Source organism: Diceros bicornis, chromosome 15 (genome assembly GCF_020826845.1).
Source record: "Diceros bicornis minor isolate mBicDic1 chromosome 15, mDicBic1.mat.cur, whole genome shotgun sequence".
NCBI lineage: Eukaryota > Metazoa > Chordata > Mammalia > Perissodactyla > Rhinocerotidae > Diceros > Diceros bicornis.
Genome location: NC_080754.1, coordinates 13,707,629 through 13,725,407, shown reverse-complemented (window position 1 = coordinate 13,725,407; position 17,779 = coordinate 13,707,629). Strand labels below are relative to the sequence as shown.

Sequence of the window (17,779 nt, the reverse complement as noted above, 5' to 3'; positions counted from 1 at the left end):
CCCAGCAGTATTCCTCTGCCTGCTCTCTCAGCTCAGAGGATTGTTCAGAGGGTAAAATATAATAGGAAGTGACTTGAATGATTATGTGCTATTTTTTTGACCAAATCAACATAGCTATGAAGCTGTGTTAAAAAAAATAGTTATTTAAAAATTAAGATATATTTTAAAATTAAAATAAAAAAGAAAATGGTTAGTCACCTGCAAACTCCATATAAGATAAAAGTTGTTAGGGTTTTAAAGGTTTTTTTCTCTTGCTTTTATAGAAGACATATCATACATTGGCTCATATCAAGCTCATGTCAATTTAATAAAAATCCATGAATTCTTTTTTATTTTTTTGGCATAGATTGTTGCCAAGCCAGGTCACCTCAAGTTTGCAAACTGGAATTCTGAACTTTACTTTTTTTTTTTCTTAATGCCTTTCATGCTTCCAAGATAAGGTCAATGGCCAGGAGACTGGACTCCACTGTAAAATCTTAAAGACCTACCTGTTAGGTCTGAAGAGAGAATTAGACACACTCACCTCTCTTGAGTTTACTGGAATTCTCTTCAGGGAGGAAAGTGCAGTTTGCGGGAGTGTCCTATTCCTCAATTCATTTCAAGGATTTTAATTCTCAGTACCTTCCTCGCCTTTTCTTCTTGTTCCTTTGGTGTGATCTCAAGGTCAAGTTTAGAGTAAATGAGAAGTAGGTCTCTCTCTCTCACAAAAGATTGGTCTTAGTTTAATGGGAGAATATATACTCAATATATACTTGTATACTCATACTCATTATAAGTGTGTAGACTTAGCCTTGCCAATGTTTTCAGATAATATTTAATTATACAAGGACATGTTTTTTGTCTAATGGTGAGAGTAAATAGAAAAATAGAGAACATTGGAAAGAAATAAACCAAAATATTAAAGGTGATTATTGCTAGTCAGTGAGATTACAGTGTTTTCTTCTCTTCATAATTCGCTATATTTTCTAAATTTTCTACAATAAACATGTATTACTTTTATAATCAGAAACACGTTAGCAAGAAAGCGAAAGAACTTTGCTGTTAGGTGAAAAGTTGATGTTTGTATTAGAAACAAAATTTCATGAATACATTTTTTACTAGTGCCAACTCCGGAAGGTGGGACAAGGACCTTTTATTCTTCTCCCCATTTCATTTCATGTGACATGTAGGAGCCTCTTTTAAGGATAGACTTCAGTGAGGGAAAGGCACCTGGGGCAACAATCCAGGGAGATTGCATTACACTGTGACAAAACCTTTAGAAACGCTTTTCTGTCTGGGCCATCAAACAGATGCAACAGGTGTAAATCCTCTTTCTTTCTTTAAGTAATTTTCAAGCTGACTTCTTACACATTGAGATATATTGTTCATTAAAAAAAAATCTCTGGCCTATTTCCCAATAGTTATTAGGATTCTCCCTTCCACGTTAATTTTCTGGTCTTTTGTCTAAATTTAGGAAGTCAAGGCAGTGGTGCCTGACCACTGTGTTTGTTTATCTGTTTGTTTTTAATTCCTCTCTGTATGCTCAGCGTCTGGCCTGAGGCCTGATGTTTAGTAAGTGCCAGCAGAACAGGGTAGAAGCAAGCCCTTAAGCCAGCTGACTAAGATACAGGATAGAGCGCTTCTCCCTGTGGAAGAGTGTCTGGGTAAATGACAGAGAAACCCTAAGAGACCTGGGCAGAAGGGGCCGAGTAGACTCTGCCACAATATGGGCAAATTGGGGAGGAGCAGGCAGAGGAGGTTTAGGGAATTGGGCTAGAATCTCCTCCTCGTTGTTACTGAACTGTGGAAGCTTTCTACTTTGGACAATGAATAGCAAAGACCATTATTAAAACTCTTTGGCTTGTTGCTTTTTTTTTGGAAAGGGATTGGGTGGATTAAAAATAGCTGTAAATTCACCCTGAAACGTTTGAGAAAGGACTGAGACAGGGCCTGGGCTGATGAAGTGACAAATACCAGAGTCAGTAGGCCCTACATCCGTAAGAAATAGAGAAAGGGACTTTGGCATACACTATGAATTACCAGAACAGGTGAGCAGAGCAAGGAGGGGCCAGGTCTTGGGAACAAGAAGCTCAGTATGACTTCAGATAGACTCCCCTATTATTGGGCTTAAACTCTGTAACCTCATGACAGAGGTTAGGAATGACCTTTGGTTTTGAGTGTGGAGAAAGGCAGATGGGAGTCAAGTAGCTAAAGCTGTTGAGACATTTGGCCTGTGGAGGCTGAGAAAAGAGGTGAATGGTGTGGCTGGGCGCTAAGAGGCCGTGGCTGGCTGACCTGAAGCAGTAAAGCAGGGCAGACCCTTTGAAAGCAAGCTAGAAAAACTTGCAATTTGCTGACATGCATATAACTCGTGTTCCAAAATTCCTCTGCATATAGTAAAGCTGCAGAGATTCTTGTCTTAAATTACTGACTGGAATGTGTGAGGATCCAAATGACTCACTGTGAAGGAGGGCATGAGCGAGAGCTCAGTTCCTAAAACTGGAGTTTTGAGAGAATTGCTTTTGTCCCTTGGTGTTGACAGAGGAGCAAAAGTTTCTCATTGAGGTGCAGGATAATACACCCCAACTTTAACAGGCTTTAGGGAGTCAGCACCATAACCCAAAGCAGTGACTCAAAAGGTGGGCATTTCAAGTAGTGTGAGAAACTTGAGAGAACAATAGAGGCTTCTGAGCTTCTCAAGTGTGGACAGTCCAGACGCTCCATATTAAGGCTAGATGTGGTTTCCAAGGGCTTCTTTATCCCTGGAGAGATTTGGACACAGCATTGCTAAATTATCCTTATTCAAGGTTCCATTATGTGCATTAGGAATCCTTTTGAGCTAAAGTAACCAGGTAGCCAGTTTGCTAGTCAAGTCACTTCTGTGCTAGTCAAGCCAATACTTTGAAATCAAGATCCTCTAGCCTGGACCACTGCCCTCCCTGGGGCCTGCTGTAAATCTGTCAGACTCCTTCTAGTTGATCCTACCCACTATCCCTAGATTAACTTTCCAAGAACACCGCTTCCATCATGTTGTTCTCCTGTGGGATAAACTCTGATGGCTTCCCATGGAGCACTGGGTCACCAGATGTGGTTCTTGAACCAGCAACTTCAGCGTTACCTGGAAAGTTGTGAGAAATGTAAATTTGGGGGTCCTGCCCCAGACCTACTGAATTAGAAACTCTGGTAGTGTGGCACACGGATGTGTTTTAACAAACACTGATGCACACTGGAGTTTGCCATAGAGCTCTTCAACCTGGCCTCAAAGCCCTCTCTCCTCTTCAGTCTTATAATACTTGCCTCCTGTATTTGGTGCTTATTGATCCTGCCTTGTATTATGAGTTTTTTCTGTGTTTGTGTAATCTGATCTCACCTTCAGAATTGTAAACACCTTGAGGTCCTGGTCTGTGTGTTTTCTAGATTACTAACTTGTAAAATCATAAAGCTGGAAAGGATCTAGAAAAATACTATCCAGTGTCTTCATTTTGCAAACCTTTGAACAGTACCATGTGCATAGTGGACATTCAATTAACAATTGCTGAATGAAAAACATCCTCACAGGGGCCACGGAAGTGAATTAAGACTGCTGAGACCTCAGTGTCATCACCTTAATTTAGATTTTCCCTTCTGGCACCCTCTAAGGGTTTGTGAATGCCTGGAGAAAGCCTTGGAAGCCTTTGCCAGCTTTTCCCCCATGTTCCTTTACACGGGCTCTGGCGTTTGCTTGCTGAACACAAGGCAGCACAGTGTTTTGAGATACAAATGGCAGAGCAATTGGATTAAGAAGAAAATAAAAACAAAACAAAAATTGATGTTGTTTTCTTATTTCTGCTTTGAGACTCGGCATAAAGTATGAATCTTTCATACACAAGAAATAATATCTTGCCTGAATATCTAAGGCATAAATAAAAATTAATTGCAGCACACAGCTGTTAATTGTCAAGCTTCGGAGCATTCCAGGAGCAGTTGCTCATGAATACCTATTCAACTAAAGATCCCTTTCTCCTTAGGACGTGTTGACATCGACTATGAAGGCATTTTCCAGTTGTTGGTTAGTTGCATCTGCAGAGTCTAGCGGTCCAGGCTGCCACTGGGGCATTGCCCTTGTAAGGGATAGGCTGCCACAGCAGAAAAGGGGCATATTTGGCTTATGAAACCACTCTGTCTCCGTCTCGTGAATGTTCGTACCCAAAAGAGGAGATCTTTGACTTCCAAGGATGGCTTTGTGGTGATTGTTCTTCTAAATGAATTGGGCCACGGATGTGACAAACATTCGTGCGTGTGTGCCACTTTGTGGCAAGCAGTAGATCATAGTGGTGTGCTAAATACATGAATAACTTTTACATTGTGTTTTTATTATCAGAGTTCAATGCTTTAGGGCCCTGTTAGAAGTTGTTGCTCTCAGAAGAATGGCCAAGACCTGAAAAGTTTCTCTAGTGTTCTTTCGAGGGAGGACAAGGACAAAAAACAGCCTTTGTATCTCAAGAGATGAGAAGAAATTCAAAAGGCAGTTCATTCTCATAGGTGAAATTCATATACTAATGAAAAGGATGGAAAATAGGAATAAAGCTGCTTTTTCATTTTCTGTGGACAGGGCAGCAAAAAAAAATGCCTATCTTTTTAGTATAGGTCAAGTTCATTAAAACAAACTCACATGGACTTTCCGCATTATTTTTGTGGTTGTTGTACTGGGATTTGATTTAAATAAGGGTGCTGCTACTTGTCATTTAGAAACTTTCAGGGCAATTATATTGATTGTAATTTCGGAACTGCAGGCCTGGTTTTCTTGATCTTGTTATTATCAAGTCCTTCCTGTTCTCCAGTTTCTGCTGCCCTCCTCTCACCATGCCTGCAGCTGGTTTGCTGAGCTTCTGAGCTCTTTGTGACCAGGCTTGACCTGGGAAAGGAGGCATTTAAGGAACTGTAACCCAACACTTTTGTTCCTCAGTATCAAATTAGTTTGGCTTCTAATCTGCTTTTGGCTTATGCCGTTTTCGAGAATCATATTTGTCTCTTATTCCTTGGATTCAGTGTCTACCTCGCACTGTAGTTCTTGCACCTGGATTTTTGTCTCGTTACCCAGAACTGAGTTCCTGTCTAAGGCATTTGCCAGCTTTGTCCAAGTCCTCTAAGAACACATAAGACCCAAGCTTATACTTGCCATTTCTCCTCATTTTCAGCCACCAGGGTCCAGCCCTTGCACGATAGGTTGTCTGAGGCTCCACTGTCACAGAGCAGGCTTTCTGATGCTGCCTGCTTGACTGTTGGGACACTCTTTGCTTCTGGATTCCTTGGCACCATGCTGCGCTTTCATACTGAGAGAACTTCCGCTGTTTCATGTTTATCTCCTGATGCCAATTTCCTGGCTGCATCGTCCACTCTTATGTACTCCTATGTTCTTCAGTGACTTTGTTCTGCCTGCCAGACTGGACACCCTCCCAGCACCTGCAGCTGGGCTGTCCTCCCTGGTGGCAGGTCTAGTTTCAGGTCCCAGCTTCTTCCGTTATGACCTGCCTGGTGTAACAAATTCAACAAATGTAAAATATGTCCTTCAAAATGTTTATATTTGAGGGCCGGCCTGGTGGCGCAAGTGGTTAAGTGCACGCACTCTGCTGCAGCGGCCCGGGGTTCGCCGGTTCGGATCCCGGGCGCACACTGACGCACCGCGTGTCAAGCCATGCTGTGGCAGTGTCCCGTATAAAGTAGAGGAAGATGGGCATGGATGTTAGCCGAGGGCCAGTCTTCCTCAGCAAAAAGAGGAGGATTGGCAGATGTTAGCTCAGGGCCGATCTTCCTCACAACAACAACAAAATGTTTATATTTCACATACTGCAGTTTTATCATTTTTACTCCAATTAGGTTGTGTTACATTTAAAGAATTATTCTCATACTTTTTTATTACTCTATGTGGATTGTGAATATGGTTGCCTTTCCCCATTTGCAGGTCATTTAAATAATAAAATCTAAATGAACCTTGATTTTAATGGAAATTCTGAGCAAAATTCTTTGGAGAAGACTTTATATTTAAGGGTGCTATAATCTAATGAATTTGTGCCTATTTCTGTCCTGATGTCCAAGGCGGGAACTCTGGGCCTAATTATTGTGCTTATTTATTGCCCTCAATCCTAATCTAGATATGAGGAACTGAAGACCAGGCAAAAACAAAGAAAATATATGCATGCACAAGTGTGCGTGTGTGTGTGTGTGTGTGCGCGCACGCATGCGTGTGTAGTGTTGGAACAGTGAAGGGTGAGTGAGGACAGAGGAAGGCAACTCTGTCCATTAGACAAATGTAACAGGGATCCCTGTTCATATGATAGTTATCAACGATGTGAACACTTATTCTGGTGTGTCAGGCGGTGTGCTAAGCACTTGGCTTACCTCATTGAAGACCTCTTCAGTAGGTACTAATTTTGTTTTCACTTCACGTGAAAGAAAACTGAGGTTTAGAGAGTTAATTAACTTACCTGAATCCACATAGAAAATAACTGCTGATTAGAGATTTGAACCCCTGAAGTGCAACTCCAAATTGGTATGCTCCTGATTATGTTGCTTTCTTGCTCTTCACTGGGATGTTTCCAGATTGTTTTTGTATGATGGGAGAAGTAATAGATAATATAGGGGGAAAATAACTAATATTTACTAGTTATAATTTTCAAAAGATTTTTACATACAGTATCTGCTTGATCCTCAGAAAAAGGTAAAGTAGTGGTATTATTATCTCCATTTAAGAGGGCAAAACAGAAGCTCAGAAACATTAAATGACTCCATATTGTTGTAGGTAGCTGTAGTTGCTTCATTTGATGGTTGTTTACTATTCCCTTGTGAGAGTCTACCACATTATCCTGACAATGGACATTTGGATGTTTTTCCAGATTTTTCATATTGTAAATAGAGCTTCTATGAACATTTATATGCATATTTATATACAAAATCTTTGCATAACTTCTTATCGGGTATATACCAAAGAGTATATGTTAAAAATGAACATTACGGCAATAAATAAAAAAGGCCACGCACAGAGCAATGATGCGAGCGTGTCTTGAACCAGTAATTTTGACTAAACTAATTCTGCGAACCTGAGGTAAAAAAAAAATTCTGTAAGCCTGAAGTCTCACCTTCTCCCCCCAAAACAATCAGTTAACTTGCTGACTTGTCTAGGGCCACCGAGTAGTGGAGATGGGACTAAACCTAAGTTCTATAATTAATTATAGACATTTCCGAGGCCTGTTCCACTTAACATGAACGTTATTCTCACCATTCTGCTTGGGTGGCCTGAGACCTACAAACTTCACAGGTTCAGAGGATTGATTATACACCGCTGAGTTGCAAGTCTCTTTTTGCAAAAGAGATTTGGTTTTGAGAAATTACTCAAGAGTGTTTATATTGCTTCACCCACGGGGCTGTGCGCTTCTAAGCGTGAAGTGAAAAGAATGACTTCGTGGCTTAGTTTTATAAGGGAACCAAAGCCATAGAGTTATGATTGAGTGCATATAACGTCAAAGGATAACCATTTAAAGTCCAATAATTCTTGCCATTTATTTTCACCAGAGAATCTCAAAGAGTTTTATGAGAAATTATAGACTAAGAATTTGGAAAAGTTATGTGCAATTTATGGTTAAAGAAAGGAAATGCTCAAGTTTTCTGGAATGCTACAAGGCTGCCATTAGAGAAGGCCTGAAGAGAGCCCAGGATCATTGACTCTTTGGCTAGGAACTCTGGTAGGATTTGATGTGACCGAATGATTCAGTGATTCTGAATGGCTTCAGTTCACTTTGAGTGGCAATATTCCTTTTCCAGGGGCCATGCTGATTGGAATAGGACATAGAGGACCCAGTGTGAATTGGCTCCCCAGAACCTTTAGGAAACAGTGATATTGTGGTGATCGTATTAATACAGCTTTTGTAATGTACTCTCTTTCTGATTAGTGTTTCTCCCTCTTTTATTTGGAATTTTAAGCACCATAATGATGTGAGCCAGCTGCAGTTTTTAAACAGCACAAATATAAATGGTTATCCTAAATTATATTTGGGAGAAACTCTACTTGAAGTATTTAGGTTAATAAATAAAGATACTAAATTAATTTAGGCTATTTTAAGACCAAGTATGGAATACTATAAAACTTCGGTGATCTGTGTGCTTTCTGGTGGCTGGCCACAGGATTTTTAATTGAATTACTACAGAAAATTTAGCACAGAATATTATCAGATTTTAACCACCCAGTGAGTGTATTTGTTACTGTTTTATTGGGCTAAATCAAAGGTTACAGCCTCTCTTTTCTGCACTGATTTTCAGCCCAGGAGGGTAAAGTTTTAAAATGAGATGATGAAATTTTAGAAAAGAGCAATAACAAAGGGATAATGCTCAAATTTTTTTTAGAAAAATAAAACTATTTCATGACTACCTTATATATGCATTCCTAGCTTTTTAATAGCTGGCTTCTTTGACGTTCGCATTCTGAAGCTTGTTAACTAGTCTGAGCTTGAGACTGGAAGGAGAGATGTGGGGGGATGGAGGTGCTCATGGTGAAAAGACCTGTTGGCAAGTCAAAAGACCAGTGTCAATAGTATCCACATTTCAAGCATATTGCCTTTTGTCCACATCCTCCTGAAAACTCAAAATGTAGATGGGAAGGCAGCATGGCTGGAGGATTCAACCCAGCAAATAATTGTTTCAGAATCTATACATCTTCATTTGGTCATAATAAGTGGTTAGGAGTGCCCCCCTCTTTAATGTATTCCGAGTCAGTGTGTCTCATCTTGGAACTGAGATCATCTAATTTAGTTGTTCTCAAAGTGCAGTCTCCACACTGGCAGCATCACCCAGGAACTAGTTAGAAATGTATATTCTCATTTGCTCATCCAGACCTAGTGAATCAGAAACATTAGGGAGGGGGCCCAGCAATCTGTGTTTTTAAAGCCCTCCATGTAACTCTCGTGCCTGCTAAAGTTAGAAAACAACTGATTTAAATTATGTTGATTAGTGTACGTTTGTTGGTAACCATATCGTAACCAAGAGCAACTTTCCCAATGTTTGATTCATAATAAATGTTAATAAATAAATGGCTCTCAATAAACGTTACTCTGAAAATGAAAATATACTTAATTTGTAATGCAGCAGTCTGTGATGTTTGCTATCATATTTTAGTCTCTTTGTTACTGTGTATTCAGGAATGAGTGGTTGCCCTCACAGATTATTCATTTTCTTTGCTTTTGAGACCAGCTCTTCAGCTTTTCATTTAATATGAAAGGTCATCTGCAAAGAAAATTGTTGTCTGATGCTTCAGTTATTTAATTCCCTAGAGAGTCACTGAGAAGCAAAGTTGGTTCATGCCAATCATTTCTGTCCCATTTTTAAAGAGGGATAGTCACTTCACTGTCAATAATGATTAGTGAAATTTTTCTCTAGTTTCTTCTGCAGGACTAACCAGAAGTTCAGTGGCCAAGACTTGTTGTTTTAGGACTTCTAAGTTGGCTTTGAGTCTGCTTAGGCAGCAGATTCATCCAAGGGCTTTAATACTGTCAGCTTTGCTTCAAGTAATATGTGAAAATGGAGAAAAAAATCAATCACAAATGTTAAAGTGCAACAGGTTTATGGAGACAAGTGGACTCAGATTGTGACATGTGAATTCATATGTATTACACACCCAATAATTTCTGGTACGTGAAATCCAGGGGAATCATGGACTTCAGATTCAGTGAGATTCATGTGATATAAATGTCTTTTGCATCTCGTCAGGCAAGCAACCTCTGTGGGTTGAACAGCATCCCTGCATGTAAAGACATTCAGCCCTTGGGGAGAGGTTCTGCAGGTGGGGGCAGCAAAAGGGAGAGTCAGGGCCTGGAGTTGGGTATGTTCTTGTGGGAATAAGATAGCCAGTTTCAGGTGAAAACTTGCAATCCGGGATCACTGAAATTTTGGGGCGGCTCCACATGGAGCAGGGCGGGGAGGTAGGGATGGTAAGGGGTTGCTGAGAGTCTACCAGGAAGACAGAGAAATGTGGTAGGGAAGTGGGCCTGCGGGGAGCCAGGAGTCTAAATAACTGTAGGACCTCCTTAGGTAGCATTCCTTACGATTCTTGTGGGGAAATGGGTGGGAGAATTCTTCTAGTATAGAATTGTGCTGAGTAATACTGACCACTGCCTGAGCAGCTCTTTCTTGTCTGAGTGAAGCCAGCTGCTGACATCACAGGCTCTGGATTGGTATCTGAGTATAGCTGAGTTCTGGCCAGAGCTGCTCAGCTTTGTCCCCCAAACTTCAGTGTGTTTGTTCATTCAGAGAGGGGAGAATCGGCTTCTAGAGCCCAGCCCCTGAGACGCAGCCTGTAAAGACCTGCATTTTGAAATCCACAAACACTGAACACCTTCCTACTGCCAAATACCTAGAGTTCAAGTACCTAGGGACACTAGGGTTCAAATGATGAACAAGAGTTCCTGCCCTCAGAGAGCAAAGCCTAGTGAAAGAGATAGATATCTAAACAGCTTATTATAATTCAATGAGATGATTTTTTTTTTTTTTTTGCTGAGGAAGATTGGCCCTGTGCTAATATCTGTGCTCATCTTCCTCTATTTTGTCTGTGGGACGCGGCCACAGCATGGCTTGATGAGCAGTGCAAACATCCGCGCCCAGGATCTGGACCAGTGAACCCTGGGCCGCCGCAGCGGAGCATGCGAACTTAACCACTGTGCCACCAGACTGGACCCACAATAGGATGAATTTTGAATCAATTTTTTTCTGCCTGTGAAAGTCATCCAGGTCTTCTTAGAAGAGGTGATATATAGCTGGGCCAGGTGGTGAAGACGGGAAGGGGCATTGCAGGGCAAAAGGAAGAGTGTTTAAAGAAGTATGATGGTCCCAGGAAATGGCAAGTGGTCTGTTTTCACAGCAGCATAAGGTATCTAGTGTGAGTGGTGGGCTTGAAGTTGGGCAGATGATATGCAGTCGGATCACAAAAGATTTGTATCTTGCTGGGGGAATAGGAAAAAGAGCTTTAAGTAGGAGAGTGACACAATCAGATTTGTTTGAGGAAGATCACTCTAGCTGCTTTGTGGAGGGTGGATTAGAGGAAGTAGAGCCTTGTCAAAGTACAGTTGAGGCATGACGAGAGCCTGATGCAGGGCATTGCCAAGCTGATAGAGAAGCAAGTTGACTTTTAGAGACTTTTAGAGTTGGATTTGCCCAGCTAACTTCTCTTTTTCAGTCCTATTCCCACGTCGTTGGGGGCTGCTATGGCTGCTGCTTCTATAGTTGCTGCCTCCATAGTTGCTTCTGATAGAGGGGGCAGGTAGACCTTGAGGCTAATTCTCTCATTTATTACATGAGCTTTTTTCTCTCTCAAAGATTGTACCGAACTTTCCTAACAGTGTGGAACTGAAGCTAATTACATGTTAATGTATTAGTAAATAATTTCTGTCCTTAGATGCCATCTTTTGTGACAAGCAGTATCCTTTGGACTTAACATGTAATTTAAGTGGCTTACATCAAATGCGTTAATTCATTCATGGATCTTTTATTGACATTTACTATGTGAAGGCACTGTTAGCTTCACTGAAGGGTAACTTAAAAAGTACTGGGTGTCCTCTTGCAGAATGTACCAACTCTACTTTATTCTTTACAGCCACAAACCAAGGAACTTTCTAAAAGCGTTTGATTAATTCATTCATTTACTCATCCATCTATTAATCCATCAGTCAACCAGTATTTGTTAAGCATCTACTGTGTGAAGGCAAAGTAATGACATGAGAAACACATTAGGGCTGGAAATAAAAATAGAACAGAGAGTTCTGGATGGACCTCAGAGTTATCAGAAAACCCAGAATATAAAAATAACCTCAAGACTCTAGGCAACTTAATCTTTAATACTAGGGTCGCTTTTATTATTAAGCAGCATCTTGGGTTAGGAAGTGAGGTCTTAGCTCCTTAGATAACCTATCCTACCTCTGCCTCCATGTTCCTCTTGTAGTTACTTGAAACTTTTGATCACTGGACTGTGCACGGTGGAACTGTACTCACCAGGCCATGGTAATTTCAAGAAATGAATAATGTATTTTCCATTATCTATCTATAGGATTTTCTCCTCAGTAGAAAAGGGACTAAATAGTATGCTTTCCTAGGCAAGTGTGATAGAAAACATTCAGTCCACTTCACTCCCTTCCCAACTAATGGATCTCTTTGAAAATTGACCAGTTTCAGAATTCACCTACTAGTTGTTTGTGTAAGTGACTCAGGGTCATCAGACACCATCTTAGAAGTATTACATTCCCAGACGTATTTTGATCTCTTCCTCCTTTAAAGCCCCTCTCTCAACTGAAAAAGCCCTTTGTCATTCTGTAGTCTTCTACTCTTTTGTGGAAAGAGCACTTTCTGGGAGTTAGGTGACTTGGTTTCTAATCCCAGCTATGCTGCTATCTAGTTGTTTGACTTTAGGCCAGGGGTTGGCAAACTACAGTCTGCTGTCAAATCTAGCCCACCACCTGTTTTTGTAAATAAAGTTTTATTGGAACACAGCCATGATTATTTATTTACTTATTGTTTGTGCATGCTTTCATGCTACAATGCAGAGGTAAATATTTGTGACAGGACCATATGGCCCACAGAGCCTAAAATATTTAGTATCTGGCCCTTTACAGAAAAAGTGACTAACCCAGCCTTAGGCAGGTCATTATCTTCCTTGATCCTCATCTTCCCTATCTGTAAATTTTGGGAATTGGATTAGGTTGTCCCCAGGGCTCATATCCTTGTTAACATTCTAATACTCTATAACTCTTCCTACCGAGCAGCCTCATCTCATATATATCATTGTACACTAAGATATAAACCTATTTGTATTTTCACTCACTTGTTCAGTTTATTAAGCATCTAGTACTAGCAAGCCACTATGGAAAAGTAACAAGTCTAAGAGATTCCCTGCCCTTGAGAAGGTTATAATCTGATTAGAAAACATAGTTATAAGGTTTAGAAGTTAAATTATAATAGAAGATAATAAAGGATAACATACCAAATTGAGTGATAATGATTAAAAAAATTCAGAGGAGAGAAATCATTATGGACTGAGATGATTAGGAAAAATCTGCAGGGGAAAATAGGATGTTTTTTAAGAACAGTCATCCCCACAACCCTGTAGAATACTGGATCTAGTGTAGCTCTAAAGCAGTAGTTTTCAAATTTTAGAGTGCATGAAAATCACTTAAGTTACTAGGAAAAAAATGCAAATTCCTGGAACCCAGCTTTTGAGATACTGATTGTAGGTCTGGGGTACATCCCAGAAATCTGCTTTTTTTAAAGAGCACCCCAGGTGATTCTGATATCATGGAGAATTTTCTTACTTTGAGAAATACTGCTTTGGAAATTTGGTTAGCTGGTAAATACTATTTCTGTCCAGGGATTTATGCTAGGTTTGGCAAGAGAAACTCCATTGTTTATGGAACAATTACTTCAATGACTTTCTCTCTCCTTTTAGGAAATCTGAGATCTGTCAGGCCAAGAAGAACAACCTGAGGACTCTATTTCTGAAGGCCATTGAACTCCTTTAGATAAGTTCAGAGGGGAAATCTGAGATCAATATAGCTGTTCTGTGATAGCTGAGGATAAATCATTGGAAAGAGTCAAGGAACTAACTGTCTCCTTTAGCATCTGACTCCTGGTCCTTTTGTCGTGAGCTCCTTGTTCCTGCAAAGCTGGCTGGGGTCAGCATAGTGGGACAAAAAAAACTCCTCAATGAGAGAGATTGGAAATCTCCAATCTCCATCCCAAAACATGTCACCGATGACTTGAACATACCACCAGATACTCAAGATACAGAGGATAGATTCCACCTGTGGGAGAATGACCCTCTGAAGAGAAGTTTGGAATCATCCTCAGAGCCATTGGAGGGGACGTCTGAGAGTCATGTGGGTGACATTTCGCAAGATCTTGTAGTGCCCCCAGTCCAGAGGAGAAAGCTAGATCCACTCCCCAAAAAACATAGACATCTTAGGAAGGCTGTAAGGAAAAAGAGAACGAGAAAGAGCAAGAGGAAGGGGACAGTGGAGACCCACTGCTCCCTCATTCTTCCGACACCTTTGGTACCACCACAAAGTGAAGACGATGAGGTGGTGCATACAAAGCTGACCCTACTCAGTGCCCAGGAAGATGATCTTGACCTTCCCAATGAGGTAGGGGTGAAGCATGGGGTGGCAAACTTCTGGGCTTGCCATATTTCCATACGAAAAATAATGACAACTCTTCACCTGGAGTGGGAGGAGTTGGGGATAAGGAGCTTGAGAAACAAACTGGGATCCTGGGGTCCAGACAGAGTGTGAAAGAACTGGCTCAGGAGCTCAAGTTCATTCAACATATGTGCACTGGCACTGACAACTTTTAACTTCTTTCTTCTACTTGCAGGACAGATTGCCAAGTCAGCAGAATGAGGGTGCCTGTGTGATGCATCAGGAATGTCAGATCCAGCCCTGTGAGCTCTCGGTGGCCCAGGAGCCCGGGCCCTCTTCTCCTGCAGTGACATCCGTGGTGTCACCACCACACTGCTTTGGTCGTTTCCTAAGCTGTGTCTGCCAGACCTTCTCAAGGTCTGGGAAACGGAAGCCTCCCAGAAGAGAGGGTACTGTGCAGGCTGAGGCAGGAGGTGATGCTAAAGCTCCGAGACCCGGCCTGCTGAGGGGTCTGGGCAAAAACAAAGTGCAGCCTAATTAAAGCCTGCAGCAAGTTGAAGTGGATATAGGTTTCCCTTGCCTTTAGTTTTATAGTTTTCTCTATGTGGTTTTCCTGTTAGCTGAGTTCTTGTCTAAGAGAGAGCTGCTTTTATGCTGAGATCCTCAAGCCTAAAGAGGTAGTGAAAGCAAAATAACTTGCAGGCTTTTGATGCTGTGCCCAGTAGTGGTATTGCTGCCGACTGCTTCCCATCAGGCCGAAGTGGGAGTCACTCTGGAGCAGTGGTTCCCAAAATTCGTGTGTATTTCACTCCAGTTGGCTTAATTTTCACTGACTTCTCTAAGGATGGAAGCCATACAATTTCATCATTCTGAGTAATGTCTCCTGATATCTACCACCAAGTGGACACTTCTCATGTCCAATTGCTCTCATTGTCTTTTACCTTTGGCTAGAGAATCATTTTGCATTCTTCATCTTCAGGACTTTTCTGAAATTCTTCCATTTCTACTTGATTTGGATATGCCTCATGGGTGGTGGTTGCTGCTGTCCTCAGACAGGATAGCACTGTCACCTCCTTCATCTCTAAGCATTCTTCGGATTTCTTTTGGTCACTTATTAGTAACATGCCTGGCTCTTCCCTCTGAAGTGTGCCTCTGGTGTTCTCTAGCCGTCTGTATTGAAAACAGTCACACAAGGTAATGTTACTTCCTCTTCATTCTTTAGTCAGACTCTTGCAGAATCCTGAGTTCTGAGAATCCTAAAGAAAATAAGTGCCTTAAAAAAAGTTCAAGATCATTTCATTTTCCTCTTGTCCCAGCATACTAGGTCAATCCTCTTCCCAGGATATAAAATAAGAGTTTAAATTAATCTTATACCCTCCTTTGAGGGAGGAGATTTAGGAAGAGTTGTAGAGTTTCCCTGTAGCTTTAATTACCTATTATTTTCTACTTGTCCCAGTTTCCCAATTCATATAAGAATAATAAATAAAAGTACAAATATAAATAAATTTGCAGAGTATCTGCAGAAGAATGAAGTTGTATACTTTATTTTCTTTCTTCTTTAGGACTGACCCTGATGGTTCTTACACTAGAATTGGAGAAGATGACCAGTATGTTTGTTTGTTCTTTTCTCGCCTGGAACAGGGCTTTGTATTGTTGGAAGAATGTAGTTGGGAAGGGAATAGAATGAGTTGCAAGAGCAGTGGCAAAGATCCTTAAGGCTGCCTTGGAGGTACTTGGTAAAAACCAACCTTGAAGAAGTCTTGTGGTGTGGTGAGGACCTCAAATTAGAATTAGAAATTTTGCAAAATGTCCTTCTCAGTGCTTAGAGTAAAATGGGGCAACTTTCTAAAAGCAGTCATGCTTTGATACCTAGAGTTGTTTAAAAAGTGGTTGATTTCTTGGTTTAGAGAGTAGGGAGTTTTAATAGAGCTAATTGACATTATAAATGGGCTCGAGCTATTACATGAAATTTCAAATCACCTAAACTATGTTTGTGTACATATTTTCTCAATTTAATACTACCAGGCAAAGCATAATGTACATAAAGTCCTGAGTCATACAGCCTGTTATTAAAAGCTCAAAGGACAGTAGATATTAGTGTTGCTATTAATACTTTATTATTGTTATTATTTCTTGTCATAAGGTATTTCAGGATGAGCTGTTCTATCACAGAAAAACTATTAGTTGGAGCCTAGTTAGCTGTATCCCCAGCCCCATGTACAATACTGATTTTTACATAAAGTTTATTTGCACCAAATTTAGAGTACAGATTTCAGATAAGGAAAGATCTGTGCAGGCACTTAGTTTTGAAACTCTTTTGCTCGTGGGTCTTGACCCCTTGCTCACAAATAGGAGAAGGGGTGTCCACTTCTCCTCTGATGCATTTGTAAATGAGAAAGTGTATGTTCTCAGGGTTCAGATTTTGTGTTGTCTTTATGATTTGAATTATTAAACAGAGTTTATGGCTTAATAAAGTTGTTTTTTGCAAAATATATTTAGAAAAATAGTACAGCTATATCAAAGTAAAGACAAATTAAAAAATAAAACCTACTACTGTTGATGAGAGATAAAGCTCAGGAGTCATTTTTTAAAATTGTTTCCTCACAAGGCAGATAAACAGATATTGTAAGTGTCTTGCAAACAGAAATAATTGACAAGTATAAAGATTATCATGTTTAATGTATTTAGTTCCCTTTTTTTAATGGGAACTCAAAGAACTAGGTAGGTAGCAGGTGTACTCGTTGCTACAGGTTGATTAAGCTGAGATTAAGCATGTCAATTAAACTTTTCCAGTGATTTTCCCAAGATTACTCATGAAATCTGATAGGGAATCATAATACAAGTTCTTCAAACAGATGACTTACCTATGGTTTTATCTTCTAAGTGTGATTGCTTTTGCTCTGGTTCCTGTCCTAGCATTCCAGACTGAAATGCTTCCTGCTGCCCATTTTCTTTTTGTCACCTTGTCCTCGCATTACTGTCCAAATTCCAAATAATGTCATCTTTACTCATTTGGAAAATTTTAACGTGGAAAAACTCTGGCTAATGTAAAATTATACAAAGAACCAATAAAGAAGGTTTACTTATTAACTGAGTTTTAAAGAAAAAGTAGAAATTATCCAGTCCTGCCCTCTTATTTTTCAGAGGAACCTGAAACACAAAGAAATTAGGTAGCTCTCTCAAGATAACATAGCTGGTTAGTAGCAAAGCTAAAACAAATAATAGCTAACATTAGATTTAATATCGTGTTTTTTACTCATCATCTATAATCTTCAAGCAATCTGCATAAGGTTGGTATTAATATTTTCACTTTTCAGATGAGATAATTTAACTTCATAAAAGTCCCAGGACTGGTTAAGTCCTAATGCAGAATCCAAACCCAGATCTGTTGGTCTCTGAAGCCTGTACTCATTACGTTCTCTCAGTATAATAATATTATAAAATCTCTTTGTTTCCAGTCTAACTCTGTAATGTCAAGAACAGGCAATTTCTCTTATTTGCAAAAATTTAGATTTTAGCCTTAATACATTTACAATAAAAATAGTCCAATAAAAACAGTCCAATTAAAAAGACTATTTCTTCCAGGTAAAACTTCTGTATTGGGCAGTAAATAATGAAATCGTTAACCTGAGTGTCACGATAAAAGAAAATTGCAG

At 40.1% G+C, this 17,779-nt stretch overlaps 1 protein-coding gene across 1 annotated transcript; it reads left to right on the top strand.

Annotated features, from left to right (window-relative positions):
• Positions 1-5,369: 5,369 nt before the first annotated feature.
• Positions 5,370-17,403, top strand: LOC131415070 (uncharacterized). Its single transcript, XM_058556517.1, has 4 exons — positions 5,370-5,513; positions 9,715-9,826; positions 13,606-14,129; positions 14,359-17,403. The coding sequence occupies exons 1-4, from the start codon at positions 5,370-5,372 to the stop codon at positions 14,662-14,664; spliced, it is 1,086 nt and encodes a 361-aa protein (XP_058412500.1). The 3' UTR covers positions 14,665-17,403.
• Positions 17,404-17,779: the final 376 nt, after the last annotated feature.